Source organism: Muntiacus reevesi, chromosome 6 (assembly GCF_963930625.1).
Source record: "Muntiacus reevesi chromosome 6, mMunRee1.1, whole genome shotgun sequence".
Lineage (NCBI taxonomy): Eukaryota > Metazoa > Chordata > Mammalia > Artiodactyla > Cervidae > Muntiacus > Muntiacus reevesi.
This window is the reverse complement of record NC_089254.1, coordinates 81,782,894-81,801,687: the sequence shown is the minus strand read 5'-3', so window position 1 is coordinate 81,801,687 and position 18,794 is coordinate 81,782,894. Positions and strand designations below refer to the sequence as shown.

Here is an 18,794-nt window from a genome sequence, read left to right as displayed (position 1 = left end):
AAATGAAAAAAGTAAATAAATAAAACAAGTGTGAGTAAAAATGTGAGGAAATGGATAAAAATGTGAGGGAAAACAATTTTCTAAAATTTGATCATTATATCAATATTAAAAACACTTGGCAATTTGATCCAACAACTCTCTTTTTGTTAAAGTCTGTTTTTTCTGAAAAAACAATTGCTCAAGGAAATAGAATTTGAGAATGTTCATTACCTTGGATATATAATAGCAAAATGTTAACAAAATTTTACAAAATAATAAATTTAAATAATTAAAAACGGCACAAAGTTATGGAGAATCTTTGTTTTTATGTATTTCTCAAGATTAAAAAATTAATAAAAAAAGAATGTCCTTATATGTAGGTCATAATTGTAAATGGGTAAATTAAAGGCAAGTCTTTCTATAAAATGTTGTGTAGAACTACCACACACCATCTGCACAGAAGTCAGAAGCTAGACATGCCTTAATTTGTTCAATTTTTTCTGCTTTAATGTATATCTTGATTATTCTATGTTCTAATTTAATTTATTTCACCAAAAAGATGATATAAATGGCTAATAAAAATTAAAATCCTGACTTCAAGAGTAATCAAACAGAAGAAATTAAAATTAAAATGTCATTTTTAAAGCATATCAGATTAGTGAAGATTTTCAAAATGACAGTTTTTAAATCCTGGTTTATTCAGTGGGGTGGTCACTTACTTATACGTAAGCACATACATGCTCTCTAGAAGCCAACTAGGTCATGTGTATCTAGAATTCTGAAAGCATTTATTTTTTACTATTCAGTAATGGTATATTAAGGATCCTTTAATAAAAATGATAAAAATATAAAGTCATTTCTATTCATCTATTTATCACGTTTACAACAGCCTGAATATCCAAATATTAAAAATGAAACATTTTGGGGAGGGAGGTGGGAGGGGGGATCGGGATGGGGAATACGTGTAACTATATGGCTGATTCATGACAATGTATGACAAAACCCACTGAAATGTTGTAAAGTGATTGGCCTCCAACTAATAAAATAATATTAAAAAAAAAAAAAAAAAAAAAGAAATGGAGGCAAACCCAACCTCAGGAAATTTAAATGAAAAAAAAAAATAAATAAATAAAAATGAAACATTTATTCCATAGACTGTTAGGCAGACACTAAGTACCAGGATCAACAGGGATTATCACTGAAATAAGGAAATACTCAAAAATAATTACTAGAATAAATTGGATGCAAAACTCTATGTAAGAAGCATATAAACATAATATAATAAAAACTGTCCTGAAAAGAATATACCAAATTTTCTAGTGGATATACCTGGAGGGAGTAAACAGTGGTTTTGTATTCTTCTTTGTATTTGAATGAATTTTTTAAAAAATTTCTACTTTTAAAGTAAGAATTAAAAAAAGAAAATGCAAGACTCACTATAAAATTCATGGTGCTGCTATCTTTCATCTATAAAACAGATCGGCTCAGTTCAGTTCAGTTCAGTCGCTCAGTTGTGTCCGACTCTTTGCGACCCCATGAATCACAGCACGCCAGGCCTCCCTGTCCATCACCAACTCCCAGAGTTTACTCAAACTCACATCCATCGAGTCAGTGATGCCATCCAGCTATCTCATCCTCTGTTGTCCCCTTCTCCTCCTGCCCCCAATCCCTCCCAGCATCAGGGTCTTTTCCAATGAGTCAACTCCTCGCGTGAGGTGTCCGAAGTACTGGAGTTTCAGCTTCAGCATCAGTCCTTCCAATGAACACCCAGGACTTATCTCCATTAGGATGGACTGGTTGGATCTCCTTGCAGTCCAAGGGACTCAAGAGTCTTCTCCAACACCACAGTTCAAAAGCATCAATTCTTCGGTGCTCAGATTTCTTCACAGTCCAACTCTCAAATCCATACATGACCACTGGAAAAACCATAGCCTTGACTAGACGGATGGGAAATAGATGGGGAAACAGTGGACGACTATTTTTCTGGGCTCCAAAATCACTGCAGATGGTGACTGCAGTCAGGAAATTAAAAGACACTTACTCCTTGGAAGGAAAGTTATGACCAACCTAGATAGCATATTAAAAAGCAGAGACATTACTTTGCCAACAATGGCTAGATTCATGTTAAAGCCCTTTTAATTCGATTCCAATTATTAACCCAATCTTATCTCTAATGAGTACCCAACTCTACCACTGAACTCTATCTCAGATGGTCATCAGGCATGTTATGTTCCCTGCAGAGTCCACCCAAGCTCATCCAATCAGGCCTAGAGCTTCTCTTCTTTCCTAAAGTTTTTGATCATAATTTCCGATTTCTGATGGAACTATTTTAAGCCAACATCAGCTATTCATGATGCTCTAAGTTAAGCCCGGTAATCACACAAAATCACATTTAACCCTGATTCCAATTAACTCAGCACACTAACTCAGAAGGAAACTCCTTTTGAAGGCAAGACTACCATCATAATTTGTTAATATTAATCATAAGAACAACTGTGATCATAACAAGCATAGCTGATAAAGTTTATTGAGAATTCTCTATTTACAAGGAGGCACTGTGTCAACTCCATTTAATGTTCAGAAAAATCTTCCATTTCACAGATGAGAAAACTCAGACTCAATTAGGATGCATACTTTTCCCAAGGAGACGTAGCTAGTGTAGATCTGATATTCAAATCTAGCTCTGTCTGAGATCAATATACCCTACTCTGCCAATTTGCTAATGGAAATTCACTAGAAATCATTTTGCATATGATATATTTTTAGTGATTAACTGCATTCCCATGTAGCTAAGTTAAAATAATGTGGAGCTACAAAATTTTCTTTTACACATATGAGCAGATACAAAAACAATAATAATTTTCATTGAATTTCATTATATTCTAATATATTTACCTGTATAGGACCAGCCAATCTCTTCAACAAGTTTTCTCTGTTGTCTGTAGTATCCATAAACCCAATCTACAACCAAGGGAAAAAAAAACAATTGATCAATGTGTAGAAAATATATGTGTACAAATTTTAAAAAACACAAGAAGCCCAAAGCACCATTCATACAGTAACGGTGCTTGATTATTCTTTTCTATTTCATCTTCACAATTTCAACTGCCACCATTATAGACTCCATCATCCCTGTTCTGGTAATTAGTGTAACTTTTAGCAGGGCACATTTTAAAACTGCTGAAGTTCAGGCAAAGGCAAAGAAGGTATTCTGTGAAAAGCATGAGCAACCTAGAGGATTTCATCTCATAGAGTGACTAGGGTAGGAAAGGACAGCTTATTCTATTTTTAGATTTTTCTTACCATTCCCTCCACTGAGTACTTGAAATCCTACTGACTAGTGATACTTTTCAAGTTACAACCCAAGTTGTATCTGTAAATGCTTCGAGGAGATCCAGAGGTCACCATGTTTTCAAAATTTATTTCTCTTACAAGGCACAACAAAATTAATAGTCTTGAAGAATGGAAATTTCAGCGTGTGTGTGTGTGTGTGTGTGTGTGTTGGCTGGGAGAAAGCCTGTATTAGACAGTGTAAGTGAATTTGTCTCTTAGAGGAACAGTGATGCCTAAGGGAGGTAATGCGGGGGAAGCTTGGGGCATTGTAAAATAGTGGACTTTTCATGACCTAGAGAGAGAAGCTCTAGTTCTTGAACATGAGGCAAGGGCTACAGTAAGGAAAATGGATGGAAGCCAAAGGCTCACTCTGTACCATTCAGAATTTTGCCTGGAGTCATGCCTGTACCCAAGAAACAGGGACGTTATGATTCATTCTCCTCCTTCCTGTGTCATTGTGCTCTTGCACCTTTATTCCAGCCTGTCTTAACACTAGTACGCCATTTCGGCTACATTGTGAGCAAAATACATCTTTGTGAGCTAGATTTGGAAGCTGATCAGTGTTGACAAAACTGTTTCTGTAGAAAAGGCTACAGGAATTTCCTAGTTGCCTGGTGGTTAGAATTCTGCGCTTTCACTGCCGTGGTGAGCTCAGTCGCTGGTTGGGGAACTGAGATCCTGTAAGTCACATGGCATGACCAGAAAGAGAAAAGGCTACAAAGAACTAGTTTACAAATGAACACGTGGAACATCACATACTCATAAATTGGGGTTCTGTACATATGGTTTTCATTTGAATACAAGGATTTATTTATACCATACTATAGATATACATACATATTATAAATATTTCTTGTCAGTTTTGAAGAGAGACTCTTATTTCCTCTTATTCTCTTTACACAGATTTTTTTTCTTTTTTGACAGTTCCCAATTTAAGGGAGGCAAATACCTCAAGGACATTTTAGAAATTATTTTTCTTCTATTCCATGTTATACACAATCTGATTAGCAGAACATGGTAATACATACTAAAATTTTACAAAAACTTAAAAGCAAGTTATCTTACAGAAATATACATTTTGAGTCCATAGATTATTGAAAACCAAAACCAATCTTGGAGAAAGCAAAAAAAATTGTTTTAAAAATTTCTCTACCCATAAAAATAGGTAAATATTCTATTGACCATGTAGCACATTTCAACAAACATTTGTTTTGATAACGGTTTTACTGAAATATGATTTGCACACCTTACAATTCACCCAGGAAAGTGTACAACTTAATGGCACTTACTATATTCACAGAATTAGGCAATCATCCCTACAGAAAATTTTAAAACATCTTTATTATCCCCCAAAAGAAAACCCCATACCTTTAGCTGCCATCTCCAACCACACCTCGACCTCCATTAATTTATAGATTTGGATATTCCAAATATTTCTAAATACATGATCATGCAATGCATGGCTTTTTATGGCTGGCTTATACAACAAGGTTTACCCATGTTGTAGGATATATGAGTACTTCATTCCTTTAAACTTTTTATTTTGTATTGGAGTATAGTCGATTAACAATGCTGTGGTAGTTTCGGGTGAATATCCCCTGGGGATGGCAACCCCCTCCAGTATTCTTGTCTGGAGAATTCCACGAACAGAAGAGCCTGGTGGATGACAGTCCACAGAGCCGCAAAGAGTTGGACACGACCGAGGGACTAACACTTTCACTTTTCATACATGTATCTGGGTTTCTCTGGTGGCTCAGGTGATAAAGAAATCCAACTGCCAGTGCAGAAGACACAAGAGACGTGGGTTCGATCCCTGGGTCAGAAAGATCCCCTGGAGTAGGAAATGGCAACCCACTCCAGTATTTCTTGCCTGGAAAATTCCATGGACAGAGGAGCCTGGCGGGCCCCAGTCCATGGGGTGCAAAAAGTCAGACATGACTGAGCACGCATGCAGGCACATACATGTGTCCATTCTCCCCCAAACTTCCCTCCCATCCAGGCTGTCATATAACATTGAGCACAGCTGCATGTGCTATACTGTAGACCACTGTTGGTTATCCACTTTAAATATTGCAGTGTAATACTTCATTCCTTTTTATTGTCTAACAGTATTCCATTGTCTGGTGACCAAAATGGCCTTAAAACTCCTCTCAGCTTGACTAAACGTTGGACAGGCTACTTCCTAGCTCTATGTTTCTGACCTCCTATTTCTTCCAGCATTTCACTTAGAAAACTTATACATTCTTTCTTTGTTACTTTGAGAAGTAAATCTTTTTAAATAGCCATATGTCATTCTACAACTAGGACTGTACTTATCAAGACTAAGGAAAACATCTCTCTGAAAATCAACTATCAAAGGAAATAAGCACCCTTATCTCCCACGTTCTGTAGGAGGGTATGAGCCTAACTTCCATTGAGGTATCTTGCTCCAAGTTGTAAAAACTACCTCTGTCATAATGATATAGGCTCATCTTTCTTTTGGGTGGAGCAACTACAGATGGCCGACAACTTTCTCCAATGTCCTGAATTATATTTACACTGGGATCAACGTATCTCTCCAAACACCTTACTTTCTCGGCCTCATCAGGGTTGAGTTCAGATTCGGTTCTGCCTCCTCGCCCTACTGCAATTGCCTTGAATAAAGTTTTCTTTGCCTGTTTCATTTTCTTTGCTGCAATTCTTGTTTCGATGTTGGCTATGCCACTTTCTATTTATCCATTCATCAATTGTTTGATACTTGGGTTGTATCCTCTTTGGGGCTATCATGAAAAATACTGCTTTGAATATTCATGCATATGTTTTCTACCTAAAAATTAAACATTAGGCTCATAACACATTTTTTAGCATTGTTCATAAAAGGGTAGTCATTTAAGGCTAAATTCTGGGGATAAGTGTTTTTTCATGATCAAGGAATATATACAACTAGATGTGAGGACATCAAAAGTCATTTGATTCAGAATTTAACAGGTTACAAAAATTCCTATTTTACAGATAAGACAATTTTTTCAATGGAAATTTAAGTGGTTTGTACAGGCAAAAAGTGACAAAACTGGAAACAATAATCCATGGCTCCTGCCTCCTACTCACTAAGTCTTCCCCAATATCAAAGGCTCCTAACAATCTGGAGTTACTGATTATTCTCTTAAGTTCTCTGCCTGAGTAGGAACCTCTTCAAGAGAAACAAAATAAAACAAAAAAAATAATTTACTGGGGTTGAATTTCCCAGCAGGAATTATTTGGGCAAATAAATTAAAGAGAACTGACCATATATCTGATCTGACCTGGCCATCACTTGGAATTTCCCTCTGAAACTCTGCCCTGCCCATAGGGAAGATTTATTCTCATCATTTATGTTTTGAAATAAAAATATTTTTTAAATGTAAAGACATTTTTGACATATAAATGCATTTTGGTGATTTCAGAAGACCAAATGCCATGTAGAACCTATAATTAACAAGTATTCCACTGAAAAAAATAAAACAGTAAGCTCTTGTTTTAATGATTCAGGCTAAAGCACGACAGCAAAATATCAGCAGATTTTAGCTTTCCTTGTAGGGCTTTATTGCTACACAATCAGCATTTGTCCTTGGTTTTTAATTACTTACGTTAAGAAAGCTTTTTTCAATATAAGATTCCCAGGTGTTGGTAGCTCTCTTCAGCCCCTTTATGTATTGTTCCCTTAATTGTTACTTCAAACAATCCGTTACACATTCATATGCTAATTACATGGTCCTTGGGCGTGAGAGAGTACCCCACTTTTAAAATTCTACTTAGAGGTCTGATAGATGAGATGTGATAGCTCCAATGAACAAGAAAAAAAGAATCTAGGTTCACTTTTTTTTGTTGCATTGTATACTTTGAAAACCAGTAAATCCTATATAAAGTCAAGTCTATCAAAGTGCTTACATATTTTAAAATCAATTAAAATAATGAAATATAGAATTTTTTTGTTTGTTTCTGTGGGTTTGAGCTTCTTTAGCTTGTATATTTTGTTTCTTTCTGTTCAAAAGTATTTGCTCCGTCTGCTTTGGTGTGTTTTGTAGGGATAAAACTAAGAAATAAATTTCAAAAATGGTTGGTACACATGATGCAGAGTAAGAACATAAACATTAGTAAACCTTTTTAAAAGGTAACTCTAAAGTTGGTCCTGAAAAATTATTCCTCATGAAGGGGCTACCAAAATTGAGAGAAATTTGGTTTATACTATTTTAGGTAATTTTAAATGTCACTGCTTCAATCTATTCAATCTTATACTGTGAGCATTTACTTCTTTTGCAAACATTAATATGCCACATATTCCTTTTCTTTAGATCCACATAATGGAAACCAAAGTTTTGATAACAACTATATGGAAGATGTAAATAAATTCAGCATTTTTTGCTCATTTTTTTAAACAAAGAAAAACTCCAGGTGCTCATTTTGTACTAAAATATCACTACAAATATTTTGAACTTATAAATGCCTCTGATTCTGCACTGAATGGCTAAAGAAAGTCTCTGCTTTATGCTGATCAACAATTCATCACCTGCATTCTACCATATCATCTAACAGCCATGCTCTGACAAAACATACACACACACACGCAATGCTATTAAGAGGCCAAATGTATGACAGAGAAGAAATAGAGTGGGTCACAGAAAGACTTCCCAGGTGGCGCTAGTGGTAAAGAACCCCCCTGCCAATGCAGGGGACATTAGAGACCTGGGTTCGATCCCTGGGTTGGGAGTATCCCCTCGAGAAGGGAAAGGCTACCCACTCCAATATTCTGGCCTGGAGAATTCCATGGACTATACAGTCCATGGGGTCTCAAAGAGTCAGACACAACTGAGTGACTTTCACACACCCCATTTTTACCTACCTGGAATATATACTTGTATCCAGTATATATGCAAAGACATTTGTGAAACATAAATTTAGTTAATTATGGTAATTCAGGTAACTTGTTCAGTGCATACTTATAGTTCAAACATGGCACTTACTGTTAATCACTACAGATGTAACTGTAAAAAATACACATATATTATTTTCCCCCAAACCACCTGTCTTCCAATTCCAACAGTTTTCCAGGGTTAGAAAAAAGAATACCATTAGTTTTCTACCCTCTGCAGAGGTTTAAAAACATAGGTACTTTTTGAAGTTTCAAAACTTAAACTGCAGCTTATCTTCAAATAGAAGGGCACATGAATTCATATTACTAAAGACAGGAATTCTGGAAAAATATGAGTTTAATTAGAGTACAGGTAACTTCTTTATTTAATGATAAGGTTAAAGAGATGAAAAAGTAGATCCCTGAGGCACTGGTAAATTGTAAAAAGAGATGGAAAGATTGAACATATTGGACAATGTGAAAAACAGAGGGAGCCACTTCCTTCATATGTCAGATGGTAGTCAGATGTCCAATTAAATACACATTTCTCATAGGACCAGGGAAGGGTTTGGAGGTAAGCAATTTTATCTTGGTGCTCCTTAGACACTGAGGACTGTGTATACCTTCCAGAGGTTTGTATGTTGGCAATATGTCTACCAAATCTATTCAGTGAAAACTCAAAATATTCATAGGCTTGTCTTGGAAAGTCATCAGGATATTTTCTCATACTTAGATATGTTTTACCTAATGTGATTTAGATACATTCATAAAGTTGAGGCATTTTCCGTTGAAAACATGTTAATAATTTTATCTTAATCATATAGTAATACCTATTTCAGATAAATTTTAAAAATAAAGTTAAGCAAAAGTAATTTAAAAGATCACCTGTAATCCCATCTCCAACAGAAACTAGTATTTACAATCTTGTACATTATATATATATATTTTTTTAAATGTTATGCTATGCAATATAATGATTTTATACTTTACATTAACTGAATTACACTATTTCATTATTTGGTGACTTGTTTTTTTCTACATAATAATCATTCATGTCTCAAGCTAATAAATATGGTTTTATAGCACCATAATAGTTCACTTGAAGCATTCACTAATTTTTTGATATTAAAATAAAAGGCTAATATAGATTTGGAAAATTTATTCCTTAGGATTAAATGATATGAGTGATGAAATTTTCCATTAAGCTAATTTGAATTTAAAGCTTTTGAGTATAGATTTTGATGAGGAAAGACTTGGGGAGAGGGACTGAAATATTTCAGATAGAGGAAGGGTGTTGAGCAGGAAATTAAGTGCCACTTTTTTTCCTATCAATCTTCTTCTACAACACCAAGAAAACACTAAACTGGAACAAGCTCATTATTATTGTGAAAAGAAAGTGAAGTCACTCAGTTGTGTCCGGCTCTTTGCGACCCCGTGGACTGTAGCCTACCAGGGTCCTTCGTCTATGGGATTTTCCAGGCAAGAGTCCTGGAGTGGGTTACCCTTTCCTTCTCCAGGGGATCTTCCCAACCCAGGGATCGAACCCGGATCTCACGCGATGTAGGCAGTCGCTTTACCGTCTGAACCACCAGGGAAGTCCATTTTATTGTACAGTACTACAATACTTATAGTTACTTTGTTTTACCTTCATAACTAACAGTGAATTTATTCTAGTATAAGAGAAAAACTCAGTTGTTGATGAAACAGTGATAACAGAAGCAGAGATAGAAATAACAAGTGTAAAGATAACTATTTTGCTTAGTTGCTCAGTCATGTCCAACTCTTTGTGACCCTCATGGACTGTATGTAGCCTGCCAGGCTACTCTGTCCATGGGGATTCTCTGGGTAATAATTCTGGAGTGGGTTGCCATTTCCTACTCCAAAAAATAATATTAACATTAAAAGTAGGAAAATAAAACAATCTGTATGTGAAATGTATATGAAAAATGAATTCATCACATTACAAAATGTTATTATATTTGTTTTATGTATTATTATATTATTATGCCATTGTATACTATTATAAGGACTTCCCTGGTAGCTCAGCTGGTAAAGAATCCCCCTGGAATGCAGGCGATTCTGGTTTGATTCTGGGTCAGGAAGCTCCTCTGGAGATGGGATAGGCTACCCAGTCCAATATTCATGGACTCCCCTGGTGGCTCAGACGGTAAACAATCTGCCTGAAATGTGGGAGACCTGGGTTCGATCCCTGGGTTGGGAAGATCCCCTGGAGGGCATGGCAACCCACTCCAGTATTCTTGCCTGGAGAATCCCCATGGGTAAGAGAAGCCTGGTGGGCTAGAGCCCATGGGGTTGCAAAGAGTTGGATATGCAACTTAGTTGGGATGCAGCTTAGCTGGACATGCAACTCAGTCACAACTTAGTTGCGACTAAGCACAGCACAGCAAACTTTCATAATATTATCTGTATGATAGCAGTGTGTTATTATTCAACAATCTAAATAATGGTTCTGTCGTGAAGTCTTAATGCCCATGTGCTCTTACTGAAACTGTGTGTAGGGCAAGGATGTCTGCTGTGTTGTCAAGGATTAGGATTGGTGGGAAATTCTGGACAACTGACATCCTAAAATAGATAAATAGAGAATAAAATGGGGTTCCACTCACATCTACCATGAAAAGCGTAAAATACCAAAAACTACATAAAGAGATGAACTATTATTAATATAAAAATATGAATAAGTAAAGAGGTCTACCACATCCTTAAACGGGAACACTGAACTTGGGGAAAGTATCAGTTCTCTCCATATTAATGAACAGTTCAGGTCTCAGTGGGGTGTTTTTAATAGGCAAAATGATTCTAATGTTCATTGTTGTTGTTTAGTAGCTAAGTCATGATCAACTCTTTTGCAACCCCCATGGACTGTAGCCCACCAGGCTCCTCTGTCCACGGAATTCTCCAGGCGAGAATACTGTAATGGGTTGCCATTCTCTTCTCCAAAGGATCTTCCCAACCCAGGGATCGAACCTGGGTCTTCTACATTGCAGGCAGATTCTTCACTTTCTGAGCCACCTGGGAGGTCCAAAATATTCCATGTTTATCAGTAAGTACAGATTGCGTGTGTGCATCCTAAGTCACTTCAGTCATGTCCGACTCTTCGCGATCCTATGGACTGTGGCCCGCCAGGCCCCTCTGTCCATGGGACTCTCCAGGCAAGAACGGGAGTTCTTGCCATGCCATGCCCTCCTCCAGGGGATCTTCCTGATCCAGGTATCAAACTTGTGTCTCTCACTGTCTCCTAAATTGGCAGGATAGTTCTTTACCACTAGTGCCACCTGGGAAACCCCACTAAAACACATTCAACAAATAACAACGCTATATTTCAAACGTATAGAATTCTTACAAATCACTAAAGCAAATACATGAGCAGAGAAATTTTTCAAATGCAAAAATAATTATTAAAGCTATAAAGAACTATTAGACTATCAAAAAAAATAATTTAACACTCAGACATCATTTTCCAGTTATCAAATAGTCAAAGGTTTATTATTTTAATTTTTAAAATATTCAATGATGCTCAAAATAACTTGAAATGTTCTTTTACATACAGGTGGAAATATGATCTAGTATAAATTCTATGGAAAGTAAGCTGGCAAAAGTTAACGAGATTCTTAAAATACTTCATAGCCTTTGGGACAGTAATTCTATTCCAAGGAATATATTTTAAATGATGAGCAGAGATGAGAACAAAGTGCCATGTACCAAGATGTGCAAAGTGCTGAAAGTAACAGTGAACAATAGGAAAGTCTGTTAATGTTCAAAAAGTGGAAGAAATCTAAATAAATTATGCAATGTTCATAGTATGAAATTATGTGATTCCATTCCATTTACATTTCCCAAATACTTACTGAAGAAATGCACATGATATAAAACATTATTAGTTATGGTGCCATTTTGAAACTATCACATATATTCAAAAATGTAAATCTCCTCATGTGGTGACACTGGGAGTGATTTTTACTTTTTTATAAGATCCTATGCTTTGCATACATTTTATGAGTTTGTACAAGTTGGTATTTTTAAAACTTAAAAGTATATATGCACTTCTGAAATAATATTTCTAATTCTACAGCCAAATTGCTTAAAGACAAATATATAACTGTATTTTGAAGATGGGGTAAGGAAAAGCTTGAAACCCATTTTTTCATTGCTTATCTTGGATTTTACAATAAAATCTTCTCCTTATTCACAAGAGCCTGAATGCATTAGCTAGTGTTAATGCTAGTGTTAACCACATATTGAAGTGTAGCCAAGTCTACACATGGTAGGCAATCTGAGCACTTCAGCTACCATGAAAACTAAAAACAAGAGCCATAGCAAAATAGGCAGTACAGTAACTCACGAACCATCTTATCGGCCAAAATTATCATATTGACTGGATCATTTACTTTGGGGCAGACCTTGAAGCAGCCTTATTTTAATTTGTGTCTTACTTCTAATAACACCTTTTGCTCAGATAAAATTAAGTCCAAACATAAGACTCTATCCATTAAGTGGGAAAATCTGGCAACTTGGAGTTGGCAACCTACTCTGAAATAGGTGTGGTTCATCTGTTAAAACTGCTGCCAGTGTGTTGACTGATTGACTATGTAGTTACATCTGGGCAAGACAGAAAGATTTTCTTGACTTCTTTCCAGAGTACTGACTGAAAATTCATTTTCATTTTGACTTCATTGGTTTAGAAAAAAGGAAAATTTTTTTTATACAAAGCATATTCACTGTAAAAAATGTATTTTAAATTAGTGAAACTCCTCAAATCCTACAGGCTCTATGGGTTGGTACAGTACAGGAATGTTCCATCTGGCTAGAAGATGAGTTTTATTTGATTTCCTCTGCTTGATATTTTCATGAACACCACCCCCAGCCCTATTTCCCCTACAAGGCCTCTGCTTTTTGTAGAACATCCCACTTGTACTCTCTTCTCTTTCTCCTGTAGATGTACACATTCTCCATGGAACTTATTGGTTCCACGATATTCAATGAACCACCAACATCAATCGTCAATCACAACACATTTATCTTCAAATCTTGCATTGGTGACAGCTCCACACCAATGACAGCATTGGGTCTTACTGGCCCGCTGTTGCAAAAGCTTTTCCTAACTTCTGCCTGAAACTTGAAAGCTCTCTGCATAGCAGATGCTCAAAGATGCTCATTAAGTTGCCTAGATAACCCAGGTTTACTGCACTCAGAGGAACAATATCTAAAAAGCATTCCTGTTCAGAAGATAATTAACAACCTTGGAGAATAGTGCTCATTAGTTACTTTTCACACACAATCACAAATGGTTAGCCAGGGGTTGGATATATTTATTTTGGAATAGTTAACTCAGTTGGAACAAATATGTTTTCTCTCCAGGTTTACCATTCTGTTTGTAAGGACGTTAAGAGACTGAACAAGTTAATGTAGTGTTTTCAACCTGGATTGCAACCAGGACTCAGCTGGCATTTTGCCTTAGAGTTACTGGGCCACTGGGCCACCTCAAGATAATTAACACCTTCCTGTGGTGTCTAATATGACAACAGTGATCGTTAAATTAAAAAAACCACCTTATAACATATAAAGGGTAGCATCTTTGCAATGTGAAAACAAAAGGTGTCTTTTATAAAAAGGTTTAGGCCTTGGGATTCATATATGTATATCATGAAGACATAGATATTGAGGTAGAACTTAACGTTTTCTTCAATACATTTTTAAACATCCAGTTGCCTTCACACCTTCCTGAAGTTTATGCTTTTTGCCACTGATTTCGTTAATGGCTAATATTTTTGGTGGAAAATGTTTAACTGATAACCTACCATATATCTAGCCAAAATATTGATTTAACCTTGGAAATAAAATATCATAATACCCATTTGGTGCTCAAGTAAATGCTATTGTATTGATGTCTTGAGTTTTACAACAGGAGAACAAAGGAGTGACTGAACAGATCCATGATTAAAAGAAATGCTACAATCATTCCAAGTCTACTTTTATATATAAAAACAATGAACATTTGATTAAAAATAATGTTCTTCTTTTCTCCCATATTTATTCTTTAAATGGTCACACTGATTGAACAGAAATTATAAGATGAAAAGGCAAAGGCTAAATGTTTAGAGATCTTAGGCCTTTATATTTAGCATCAATATTTCACTAAAAGGTTTTATATTCATGTTATATAGTTTACAGCTACTTGCCTCCTACAACAGCTCAGCTTCTCCAGTCAATGTAGAGCTGGTTTTCATTTGTGAAAATGAAGAGCTGGTTTTCATTTGTGATATACTTTGAAACACTGTGTATCATAATAGGAAGAGATCAGAACTAGAGATGGAGACGGAAGAGCTAGGAATTTAAATCCTGAATATTAAACTTCCCAGCTGTGGGCCTTTAGAAGAGACATTTGCCCCCTCAGTGCCTCGGTTCCTCTACCTGAAAAATAACTCCCTCCTATACTGGTAATGGGGGCTGGGGGTCCAAGGAATTAATTCATTTGAATGTATTTATAAACAGAAGTGATTATGTTTTCATCTGGGAAGTAAACTGAAGCTGATTGACACATTATTTTATAGAATGAACAGTTGTTATTTAATGAACTGTGGAGGGCAAGAGTTTTCTCTCTCCATTCTTTTACGTTCCATGTGAGAGACATTAGTCAATTAATATTAATATTAATATTGCTGAAAATGATTGTTGGATTGCTTATTAGCTCTTTGGGCAAGTCAACGTTTCTAAGTCTCAACTCCCATATCTACAAAATGGGTATAATAATCGGTATCAACATTTTGTTGTTCAGTCGCTAAGTCGTGTCTGACTCTTTGTGACCCCATGAACTGCAGCACAGACCCTCCCTGTCTGTCACGATCTCCCGAAGCTTACTTAAACCCATGTGCATTGAGTCCGTGATGCCATCCAACCTCTGTCGGCCAATTCTCCTCCTGCCCTCAATGTTTCCCAGAACCAGAGTTTTTTTCCAATGAGTTGTTGCTTCACATCAGGGGGCCAAAGTATTAGAGCTTCAGCTTCAGCATCAGTCCTACCAATCGAATTACACACACACACACACACACACACACACACACACACACACATTTTTGCAAAACAACAAACTTAATTTGACAACAAATGGGGAGTGGCAAGTCATTTTACATGAAGATATTTTCAGAAATATGTCCACTGAATTTCAAAACAGGGAAAAGAATACATTTTCTACCTATGTTTTATAGTCAGGTTTTCTCAATAACATATTTAATATAACTGAAAAAGATCCAAAGGAGAACTAAGCTGTCAATAATAAACAAAATTTAATTTAACAGACATTGATTCACTTTAAAAGCAGAATAGTGTAACCTCCCTCATGGTCGAGTGGTTAAGGTTCCATGCTTCCCCTGCAGGGGGCACAGATTTGGTTTCTGCCCAGGGAACTAGGATCCCGTGTGCTGCATGGTACAGCCAAAGAAAGAAAAAGCTGAATGGTTACAGAAATAGCTTCAAAGCCAAGGAGGACATATAATTCTTTTATATCACATTAGCAATACTGGAAGTTTATATTTTGGCATCTTCAACATACATGTAACTATCATGAATCCAGATGAAAGTAAGTTGCAAAAACTATCCCACAGTAATGGATCTAATATAGGCAACTGTGTCTAATATAAAGAAGAAAATTTGCGGCAAGAAATTCAAATATCATCAAAAAGTAACAGTAGATAGTTGAGGAAGTTGACCATACCACCATTAAAAATCAGAAAGACAAGCTTAAAAGTAGAAATGAATTACTTAATGATGGGAAAACTGGCTATCATTCTTCAACAGCATTTTAAAAAATTACAACAGACAAAAATACTGATATATCATTTAAAAAGTTAAATTATGTGAAAAATCTTTTCGAAAAGGTATAAAAATCTATATTTTTAAAGACTTTCATTAAAATACCAGGGAGATTTTAAAATAATTTGTGCTTCAAAGGATATATTTTAATTATTTAAAAAATCCAATTCTGTGGAATGCCCCATTGCATCACAGTGGTGCCAAATGGAATGTGCGTGCAGAATTCATTTAATAGTCAGTGGCTTCACATTAAACCCCATGCACTAGGGATGCACAGCTTAAAACAGGGCGTCTTCGAAGAGGTCACAGACTAGCAGTATAATGCCTCAAGTGCTTGAACATGTCACTTAAGGTCACTGGCATGCTAAGAAAACAGTAACTACTGAAGTATACATTTTCTTACTTTATTATTATTTTACTTTTATTTTTTAATTGGAGTATAACTACTTTTCAATGTCGTGGTAGTTTCTTATGTATAACAAATGTGTACAGCTATATTTATGCATGTCCCCTCCCTTTTTAATCTCCCTCCCATCCCAACCCCCCATCCCCATCCCACCCCTCTAGGTCATCAGGAGCACCAACCTGAGCGCCCTGTGCTAGACAGCAGCTTCTTACTAGCTATTTATTTCACACAAGGTAGTGTATATCACAGAGTGAAGTAAGCCAGAAAGATAAAGACCATTACAGTATACTAACACATATATATGGAATTTATAAAGATGGTAATGATAACCCTATATGCAAAACAGAAAAAGAGACACAGATGTACAGAACAGAACTTTGGACTCTGTGGGAGAAGGCGAGGGTGGGATGTTTTGAGAGAACAGCATCGAAACATGTATATTATCTAGGGTGAAACAGGTCACCAGCCCAGGTTGGATGCATGAGACAAGTGCTCGGGGCTGGTGCACTGGGAGGACCCAGAGGGATCGGGTAGAGAGGGAGGAGGGAGGGGGGATCGGGATGGGGAATACATGTAAATCCATGGCTGATTCACGTCAATGTATGACAAAACCCACTGCAATATTGTAAAGTAATTAGCCTCCAACTAATAAAAATAAATGAAGAAAAAAAAAGGTAGAGTGTATCAGCACCAGCAGCAGTGTATATATGTCAATCCCAATCCCCAGTTAGTCCCACCCTCCCCTCTCCTCCCCTCTTCTCCATGTCATATATTAACACATATATACAGAATCCAGAAAAATGGCAGAGATGGACCTATTTTCAGGGCAGGAATAGAGATGCGGATGTGAAATATACATTATTTTAAACTACCATTTTTAACCCCAGAAAAAAATATCTTAGAGAAATTGACAACTCTTTTAACTGACATCTATGTACTTCCAACTAACTGAAATGTTTTGCTTCATATCATATTTAAATGCATGTTTCTTATCAGGGCAGAATTCCCAGAAGCCTCTCTGGAGTAAGAGCAAGGAGCATTGCTTGGCTTTTCTCAAGAAGATCTGAGCTAGAAGCCTGAGGCTAAGCTACTCACTTTCTGCCTGAAAACTCTAGGTAGCACAATGTCTGGAGGATGCGCTGTCCCTGCCGTGCGGGGGGCGCCTGCTGATCTGAGGTAGTGTTCCAGGCCAGGGGAGGGGGTGGTTATGCCATCCTAGACTCGGCTTCCCATCTCACACAGAGCCCCGCCAGTCAGCAGGAGCGGGTATGCCATATAATGAGATGCCATAGCAGGCCTTGCGGTCTCTCCCCAGAGGCGAAAAGCCCACCCCCATTTCCCTGGGACATCCAACAAAAATTAATGTAGTTTAATCAGCCCCTTGTACCACGTTGCCCTTAATCCCCTGTCCACCAAATTATCTATGGGAAACCTAGCAGAAAACCCTGGGATGCTCTCATCTATAAAACCAGCCTGGCACATAAGCAAATGAATGAAAGATATCAATCTCACATTACATTCCGTTCCATGCACAGAAGTATAGCAAGTGTCCACTAAAAACTTGTCAGGAAGAGAAAAACATTGAGAACTTCATTCCACAGTCTTCAACAATCTTTTGAATTCTGGTTTTCATCATATTTTTCATTTTGCTCTTTAAAATACCACTGACCACTGAGGACATTTCAGGAAAAAAAAGATTAATAAATAGTTTACGATTTTAATGAACTTGATTCTTTGAATTCAAGGCACATCTTGAGGGTTTTTCACAAAAACAATTGATCCTTTTCATGGCTTAAGGCTGCTGTAACTTCCTGCACACAGCCAGCAGATTACCATGGACACACACACTCGATGCTTTTCACACTCTCTGGTCTCCAGAAGTTTGCATTTGGGTACAAGAAGAAAGAGCGGTGGGGTCTTTTCTACGCATGAAGCTTACTTAGGACCTGAAACAATATGTACTTTTGTAAGTGATGATACAAATCACCATCAGAAATTTATAGCACGTTAAAAAAATTGTTTTCTACACAAATAAAAAAAGCATGCTTTAAATTCCAATAAAATCAAGTAACCACAAACCAACAATTTAAGACAGTGGTAAACGCATATGCTTTCACAGAAGTGTAAAAAGTCACAGGTAGCAAAAGCAAGGCCAGGCTTTTGCTTCTCTCTAAATAGGTGCCATTTATAGAGGGAAAGTGGATAAGTACGCAATGTAAAAGGTAATATAGTCAGTGGAGCTGGGTAAGTCCAGGCAACAGTTTTGGTTTTCCACAGAAACTAATTTGGTTTACTTTTGCCTGAACTTTATGAATGACTTTCTAAATTGTTTATTTAATCTGTTTGTCTGAATATTACACTGGGAATTCTTTTGCTTCAATA

The 18,794-nt window shown here is 36.6% G+C and overlaps 1 protein-coding gene across 1 annotated transcript in view; it reads right to left on the bottom strand.

The window, feature by feature from the left end:
- Nucleotides 1-18,794, bottom strand: part of PTPRZ1 (protein tyrosine phosphatase receptor type Z1) — a 201,092-nt gene that overhangs the window by 139,882 nt on the left and 42,416 nt on the right. Inside the window, exon 3 of the mRNA XM_065938486.1 lies at nt 2,875-2,940. Coding sequence (XP_065794558.1) covers nt 2,875-2,940 — 66 coding nt within the window. The remainder of the gene's footprint in view (nt 1-2,874; nt 2,941-18,794) is intronic.